Genomic DNA, 9414 nt, shown 5'->3' on the forward strand with positions numbered 1-9414 from the left:
TTCTCCATGAACAGTGATGAACAGTAACATATAAGAGAAGAGGGAAGAGGCGGACGTGAAGATATATACTAGAAATTGGATTTTAAAACTGATATTCCTAAATTAAAGGGATATTAATTGATTTATATATTTACCATAATTAATTAAATATATGATTACATATTTACCCTTTTGAAATGATTAGCCTACATTTATTCATACAATAACACAATAATTACTTTAAATACCTGAACCTAGCTCTATATATATATATATATATATATATATATATATATATATATATATATATATATATATAGAGAGAGAGAGAGAGAGAGAGAGGTGGTTTGGAAAAGTGATGGTTTTATTCCATTTCTAAATCAAATTAAAACATCATAAAAATCTAGATAAAACATATCTCTCTCTCTCTCTCTCTCTCTCTCTCTCTCTCTCTCTCTCTCTCTCTCTCTCTCTCTCTCTCTCTCTCATGATGTCGTTCAGTGACTTATTCGTTTGATTGGTTTCTGTAACATGGTAAGGAGTGTTCATGAAGGTCTTTAATTACAGAAGAATGGTTTGAAGCACTTACATATATATCATCCATGCTTTCTCTATACTTGTAAGAAGAAGGAAAAAGATCAAAGAACATGATCTTCATCTTTGGCTTAATTTCGTAAATATACAAGCTTAGTTAAACAATTTTGATGAGTTATAGTTTTTTTTTTTTATCTAGTTACACTTTAGACTTTTTTTTGTGCTCTTCCTGCAGTTCCTTAACCACCAACAGTGATTTGGTTGTATACAATTAACGATTTATTTATTATGTTTAATTCTCTCTCTCTCTCTCTCTCTCTCTATATATATATATATATATATATAAAGCATATGATCTTCTCACCTGCTTAAGTTCTATTATGTAGTAGCCTTTTCTTTCATAGAAAAAGAAGCTGCATAAAGGTAACTCTTTTGCGTTTAAGGTCAGTTGACTTCAATTCAATTGTTTAGGGGCTGCTAATGCAACTAGAATCTAACATCATATCGACCAGAAAATTGGAAGGGGTTGAAGAAGGAAGATTATTGTTCAAAAAAAGGAAGTAGGGTTCAAGCAACACCAAAGGACAGGCGTAAGTTGATCTGAATCATTTCGTATTTGACAACTTATCCTGGACGTGAAATACCTCTGAAAAATAAATTGTCGTATTGTTCATCCCCTTCACTTAATTCATTCTTTATCAACTTATTATTTCATTTGATCAATTCTAACATTCTTTATGCACTTATTATTTGATTTGATCAATTCTAAACACTTGCGTATAGTAGGAGACTAAATCTGACGGCTCATAATTATTATATACAAAAGTTTCAAAGAAACTATACTAAGAGATTTACTACAAAATTGATGCTTCCGTTATTAGAATTTATGCAAGTAGATGAAAGACTATAAATATTGAATTCAAATTCATAACTACTAAATTAAGTATGATACTCAGGGTAGGTGCAGTATACTATTAAGTGAAAAAGAAGACATATCGTTCTAATTCTTTATATATATAAAATGCCACTGGAATTTATATTAAAACTTAAATTTCCTACATGGCTTGTTATTGCATAAACTCTTGTTAATAAAATTAACAGTTTTGTTTTCTAAAATACCTTGATTCATGTTTTCTGCTTCTTTCTTTTCCCATCTGCTACCTTATATAATGTGTACACCACATTTTATGCCTAACTTTTTCTTAATTACATATTGCAGAAACTCGTCTTTAGAACCTGGACGTAGTTGTTCTATATAGATACAGACGTGAATAATGTCAGGAGATTTGGATACACTAGGGAGTAATGAAGAACCTAGTTTTGATCAATATGGAGGAAACACATCATCTAATTCTTCCATGAATAAGCAAGTTACATCATTTGATTTGAATGAAGAAGCAAGCAGCCAAGAAGATATTGATCCATGTTTTGAAGATGACCAGAAGTTTGAAGAAGGAAGTTCATCAAAGAACAGAAAGGGTCGGGTTAGACAATATGTGCGCTCCAAGATGCCTAGACTTCGTTGGACTCCTGAACTCCATCATGCTTTTGTTAATGCTATTGAAAGGCTTGGTGGACAAGAAAGTAAGTTATTCTCTAAGTCTTTCTTTGTCTCGATAAAATAATTATACGTTTATTATAAATTTAAACATAATTAATGATATGATCTTTTAGTGAAAACATGAAAAGTTTTTGGCTTAACTGCAGAAGCAACCCCGAAGTCTGTTCTTCATCTAATGAATGTGAGAGGACTAAGTATCGCTCATGTGAAAAGTCATTTGCAGGTAACTAAATTCAACAATATTATTAAAAAGCTTAACATTCTCCAATTGATCTCCCGATTTTGATCAATAATACCCTTTAAATGGCAGATGTATAGAAGCAAGAAGCTTGATGATTCTGGACAAGGTAAGACATGATCTTCGATATAGGAAAAAGACAACATTAAGGAAAAAATACTAGTGTATATACTTTATAATATATATGAAAGTTTAAGAGGCTACTAGAAACCATACATATATAGAACAAAGATAATTGATCCTTCTCATTAACATCTTGACATGTGACAATAAGTTTTAACAAAACGTTTTTGCAATGTGTCTAGTTTTAAATACCATTTAATTGTGACCTAAACCTGTTTGAACCAATAAATGGGTAAAATTGCTGTTAAATATAGTCAAAATTAATAGTTCATGTATAACATTAACAATAAATGGGCAAAAATGTTGTAATTATCCTACAAATTAAAGTAACAATGTGCGTGAAGCATTTAGAAAAAAATGTTGCAATTCTAATGTAATAAAATTAAATGAATAAAATCCTATTTGTTATCTACCGCAGAAATGTTGATAACAAAATGGTTCAATTAATCGCTCTAAAAAAATTAAGATATCATTTAGTTTATATGATAATATTAGAGCTTTTTTGGTAATTCTAGTAGCAAATGTTGATAACAAAAATGTTGATAACATTAAATATCGTTGTAGAGCAATTTAAAGGTCTATAGTTGCATTGTTCTAGTTTACGATTTGTGGTAGAACCAAGTAATAATGCAATTAAAGTTTTTATATTTTACTATAAAAAAACATGGCATGAAATCCTGGAATGTGGTGATCAATTACAGACTGAAGCTGAAGAATGTTTGACATCCTTCAATTTTAATAAATTATATGTTGCTTCTGCAGTATTATCTCAGAGGGCTACACAAACGATGCAAGGAAGACCACATATTTATAGCAATTTGTACTCAAGAGGTACTCCCTTCCAACATTTGAAACTAGCAAATGGTGGGATTGTTCTACCAAGCACTTTACAAGAGGGTGATGATCACTGCAGAAGTCATCTTCATGATTCTGGTTTTCGACCAACACGTGGTATCCACCATTTCTTATCGAGGTATGCCAAATGGAAACTTAATTATTTTGAGTATTTTCCACCTCAGTCAACTCAATGAAACGAAACACTTGGAATTTTTGTTCCTATGTCATGCATGTTTGCCAAACATGACTGACATATACTAGGTTAAAATCTTTTTTAGGCGATCTATTGTATCAATGCGAACAAAAGTAATACTCACTTTTTTCATCCCATGACATGTTTCATATTTCATGTGTGTTTATTTCTCTCTCTAAAGGCACCAAATATGGCTATCTAATCAAATTCAAGGGTCTTCACCGATGAGAAGAGATTTTGGAGATGGAAACAAAATGATGAAAGATATTTTGAATAATATGCCAGAAAAGCCATCTGATGCAAACAAATTCCATGGAACTATGAGATCTAGCCAATTTCTTGAGGAGAAGAAGTGGCCACAGGATCAAAGAAAAGATAAATGGTTACCTATAACAACCATTTGCACCAGCAGTTCCACCTCCGATCCTTTCGGTCTTTCTCAATGTCAACAGTATTACAGAGAGAGAGCGAGGATGCATCATTCTCAATCAGCTTTCAATGATTCTACACCATTATTGAATTCACAATCAAAAGCCGCATTTCTACTTGAGGTATCATTCTCTCTTGGCTGATGATTACTTTGTTATATGTTAGGATTCGATTAATTCTAACAAGTTTTCTCATGCGCAAATCATGTTTTCTTCAGTTAAAACAAGATAAAGGGTGGAAGGATAAGGAAAGGAAGGCAGATTTGCAGCTTAGTTTGAGCCAAAACGAAGATGTAGATGAAGAGAATAATCATCAAAGGAGTACTCCTGAAATCAACACTATGCTATCACTTTCGTTGAAGGAGACAAAAACCAACCTAGAGTGAGTTAAATAGTTTATATATAAACGTATGTTACACGAGGCTAGATTGAGACGAGTACTTAAGATCTGACCAAGCGCATGGATAGGCATAGGAGCTAGTGAGATCTTCTAAGTACTTGTTTTCAAAAGCTATTATTTACATGGTTTTTTCTATCCCATATGACCAGGAAATATTTCGGCTGTAGTTGTACGTATTGACATGTAAAATGGACAAGGTTATACTGTAGCAACTTTGGTATGAAATGGTAGATCATAATTAATCCAGTAACTGTTCTTCGCGAAGATGCATAGCATGCAGCCATGCATATTGTTTATTATCAAGTACCTAATGTTCCTTAATTAGCTTTTAATTCTTTGAATATCTATGATTTATGGATCATGGGAAATGTTAATTTTCATTTCTATCCATATTGGAGGGGTAACTCATACATGCAAACTATGCTTTAACATGAAACTTTTCATTCTACCAAATATATCAATAGTACAATTGTATACTATATATATCAATTGAAGGCATTAACAAAAACAGAATAACATGTAATACTCCACATCTACCATGCATTAGAAGGTGAACTTTAATTAACCCTTGTAGTTGAAAACACAAAATATAAAAAGACTTGAGTGAATAGTAATATACAAAAAAAAGTGGTCCACATGCATAAACTTAAAACTAAGCACAAAAACCTAGAAATCTTCCATGTAGAACTTGTACATGTTGTCATTTGTCAAACCGTTGCAGCATTGCATGTTTATGGGTTGACAGACAATGAAAGTAAGAAGATATAATTTTTTATTTCAACCAACCAAATATTATAAATAACAAATAGGGAGAAGCTAGCCCACAAAATTACAAAGTTTTAAGTTAAGTGGGGGCTCTTAAGTTTATCTTAACAACTGTTATTTTGATTTGGCTTCTTAGTAAAGAAGCAAAACCAAATTAATAATAGTTCAGATAAACTTAAAGCCCCACTTAGATGAGAAAGCAGCGTTTACCATGAATTTGAGATGGAAGAGCTAGTAATAATAGTTTTTTTAGAACACTAGCCTCCTAGTCTACTTAGAAAGGGGGATATATATGGATACTAGTATTTTCCATATGTGGCGCATATATATATATATATATATATATATATATATATATATATATATATATATATATATATATATATATATATATATATATATATATATATATATATATGGAGTTTCATGGACACTACCTTGCAAGTAGCGAACTGAAGCAGTTTAATGTTTATAACTAGATTAAACCTTAGAGATCATCAAATATCCAATGAAGTTGAAGGTCTAAAATTAAATTGTTTCCAGGCTATCTTTCCTTCTGCTTATAACCAGTGGAGGCTTTTTTTTCCTCTGTTAGTTTCTTTTTCATGAAATAAAAAAATGGTTAAACCGACCAAAATGGGATAGACATTAAATTCACATTCTGAATAATCTGTATTTACATGAGGGAATTAGAATGAAATGAATATAGAAGGCTACAAGCTACGTGTTTCTCAGAAGAATGTATTAGTCTTGCTAGTCTTTTTGAGGTGGAAGAATAATAATAATATATTGTCTGGCTAGTCTTTTTAATGTGTTTGGCTTCTGTTTACTTGTCAGACAGGTTTAGTGGTTGATAGCCTAATGCTCTTATTTCTTGTAGTGCTTGTACACTAAGTACTTATGTAAAAAACTCTCTAATTTAATTTGCTAATCGTTTTTAAATAAAAATAAGCATGGACTTAATGACAACATGATCGATCAGATAGATAGTTCGCCTTGAATGTTTTATGTATTCAACCAAGTAGTGTAAGTTTTAGCTAGGGGTGAACATATTAACCAAAAAACCAAACCATAAACCAAACTAATCGATATAACTAAACCATTTTAAACAACCCATTAATTACTAAAAAATGTGGTGTAGTTTCTAATTTTAATTAACCAAATACATGCATATGGTTCGGTTATTGTTTTCATCTAAAATCAAACTACTATAAACAAAACCAAATCAATAATACTAATAAATGTTTTTAATATAATATTATATTAAATATATGATATCTAATTATGTTAGGAATTATTTTTGTAAAAGGTAATTATTTGGAATTAGATGGGATACGTAATATTTTATCATATTTTATCGTATTAATGTAGTTATACACTCAAGCTTTCACATTTTAAAGCAATGTACTTTATGCTATTAACTTTTTATAGGGAGGTATTTTTAATTTTATATCATTTTGGATCATTTTTGTTGACCAATATTAACCGTCAACCGACTAAAACCTTTAAGCAAAACTAATATTAACAAATACTCAATGGCTATTGAAATTCATTAACCACTTATAATGGTTACGGTTTGGTTTTGGCTAATAACCGAATCAAACCGCCTCATACTCACCCCTAGTTTTATCGGATTTAATGGACTTAGCTGAAAATGCAAGTTGACAAATTCAAGTCACAAAACCCTACCCTCTCTCTGGTTATCTATACTTGTACACACCCCGCCACCTTTAGGAAATAACTTCAAGCCGAACCTTGATTTCACCCCAAATCATTTACCAAGGCGTATAAAAATAATCATTACAGAAGAACCATATCTTCATCACTAAAACTCGCAGTTTTTAACGTGGGCCACATAAAAATACCAACCAATTAAAGAAACAAATACACATTTCAATAAGTCTTTCATTTTGGGTACGTTTATCTTTAGAAAGCTCAACATGCAAGATGGTGAACAGATTTAAAAAATAATATTAAAAGAAAAGAAAAAGAAACAAAAGAGAAATATAGATGAATAAATTATTCCTAAGTTTGACAATATCAAACCGAAGTAAATTCAATTTATGACTTTAACAAATGAGCCTCCAGCTGGAATCTTGAAAATAGGTGTGAGTTTAAGATCATCACATCCTCAATTAAGAATAAGAAGGGAAAACGATTAAAAGTTAGGTTAGGCAGCTCGCAATTCGCATGTGGTGGTTGGTTCACTGTTGACAGTAACACCAAAGAGACAACCATTTTAAGTTCACATGCATTATATAATTATTTACGGCTTCAATCTTGACCGGAAGTTGCTATAGTTAAGGAATTATGGCTTTTGATATTTTAGCATTATATTGCGTACAATAAAGTCGGAACTATTTCGTGAATAGACTGAAATTGGTTTAATCCTTACTGACTTTTTTTTTAACAACTGAGCACCCTAAAATTCAAGCATGTGGGATTTGAAAAAGAAAATGTATGTTAATTATTTCCTGAAATGAATATGGTTTCACAAATTATATTATCTAAAGAACGGAACTTAAGGGGACATGTATATAGAGAAATCAAGAAAGGGCCATATTATCAAGAGAGGAACGTATCATGATTTTTCTCCTAGCTCTTCAAAAAAGATTAGGAATTATGATAACAACAATTATAAGGCCTATGTTATGATTGAATGCATGAACATGAAATGGAGAAAGTTTTCTTTTAATTGATTAACAAACTTGGAAATATATATATATATATATATATATATATATATATATATATATATATATATATATATATATATATATATAGCTGAACAAACAGAACTGTGCAAGCAAAATTACTAAAATACCCTTGATCATAAGTAACTTTAACTAACAAGATTTCTAGTGATCTATGACCTGGCTAACACCTGCCTCAAGCTCGTGGGCAATGAACCAAACCAAGCTTGGTTAGAGCTTCAAAATATCGATACCCTCGAAGTTTTTTTTTTTTTTTTTGTAAACATATCAGCTCGTTGCTCCATCGTAGAAACATTAGCAAAAATTAATCACTCTGGCTTGAATTTGTTCTCAAACAAAATGGCAATCGCGTTTGGTATGTTTAGTGCGCTCATGGAAAACAGGATTATACATTATAGGAATAGTAGCCATGTTGTCACATTTGAGAAGAATAGGAGTGATATTTGGGACATTAAGTTCAGCAAGTAATCTACTCAACCAAGATAATTTTGCGCATATGTGTCTCATAGTTCGATATTCTTCCTTAGCAGAAGATAAAGAAACAATCACTTGTTTCTTGGATTTCCATGAGATAGGTGTTCCACCAAAAATGATGTAATAGCAACTGACAGGTCTAATGTAATAGGACAAGTCGCCCAATTGTAGTCACAATAAGCTTCAAGCTTAAAATTTGGAGTATCAATGAAGTAGATAGCTTGATAAATTGTCCCTTTACACTTCAAAACATGTAATGCAACATTGTAATGAGCTTGAGAATGAGTTTTAGTAAATTGACTCAAATGTTGGACAGAAAATGCAAGATCAAGACGTGTGTGTAACAAGAAGTTGAGTTTTCCAATAAGTTGTCGATAAACTTTAGGATCTTGTAAAGGATCATCCATGATGGGTCGTAGGAGTTTTAATTGAGCAGGAAGAGGTGTAGATGTATGCTTTGAATCATTGAGATCATAAGCATGTGATAATTCCTTAATACATTTTCTTTGATGGACAACCATACCCACATTAACTTTGGTGAACTCAAACCCAAGAAAGAAATGAAGCAGCTCCAAATCTTTTATTTGAAATTGACCATAAAGAAAAGTATTGAGTTTAGAAATCTCATCATTGTTATTCCCCTTGACTAACACATCATCAATATATATAGTGACAATCATAAGACTTTTGTCTGTTTTCCTTAAGAACAAATAATGATCGTGTAGGAATGAGAGTATCCTTGAATATGTAAAGCAAAAGACAATTTGGCATACCATTGTCTAGATGTTGTTTAAACTATAAAGTGGCTTGTTAAGATGACAAACAAGGGATGGGGAAGAAAGCATATAACCCAGAGGAAGACACGTGTAAACCTCTTCATGTAAATCTCCATGTAAAATGCATTGTTCACATCAAAATGATGTATGTCCCATTTGTTCTTAACAACCAATGCAATGATGCTTCTAACAGTGGTAGATTTCACAATTTGAGAAAATGTTTCATCGTAGACTATACCCTCACGTTGAGTGAACCTCTTGGCCACCAAACGAGCTCTGTACAACTCAACAAAACCATATGCTCGATATTTGACTTTGTATTGTAACAACCACAAAAATCACACCAAATTTAAACTTTTAAAAACATTTCCAAAACCAATTGATTATTACAA

At 31.4% G+C, this 9414-nt stretch overlaps 1 protein-coding gene across 2 annotated transcripts; it reads left to right on the forward strand.

Annotated features, from left to right (window-relative positions):
• Positions 1 to 402: 402 nt before the first annotated feature.
• Positions 403 to 4543, forward strand: LOC145109926 (uncharacterized). 2 transcript variants are annotated; one of them, XM_079047035.1, is made up of 8 exons: positions 403 to 513; positions 985 to 1103; positions 1733 to 2097; positions 2221 to 2297; positions 2385 to 2421; positions 3198 to 3408; positions 3647 to 4016; positions 4112 to 4543. In XM_079047035.1, the coding sequence occupies exons 3-8, from the start codon at positions 1788 to 1790 to the stop codon at positions 4277 to 4279; spliced, it is 1173 nt and encodes a 390-aa protein (XP_078903161.1). In that variant the 5' UTR covers positions 403 to 513; positions 985 to 1103; positions 1733 to 1787; the 3' UTR covers positions 4280 to 4543. The 2 variants fall into 2 exon arrangements, with proteins under 2 accessions (XP_078903161.1, XP_078903163.1); XM_079047037.1 differs by lacking the exon at positions 403 to 513 and adding an exon at positions 553 to 598.
• Positions 4544 to 9414: the final 4871 nt, after the last annotated feature.

The sequence above is a fragment of the Lactuca virosa genome, chromosome 4, assembly GCF_052849685.1.
Source record: "Lactuca virosa cultivar CGN04683 chromosome 4, Lactuca_virosa_CGN04683_v6, whole genome shotgun sequence".
In the NCBI taxonomy this organism is placed as follows: domain Eukaryota; kingdom Viridiplantae; phylum Streptophyta; class Magnoliopsida; order Asterales; family Asteraceae; genus Lactuca; species Lactuca virosa.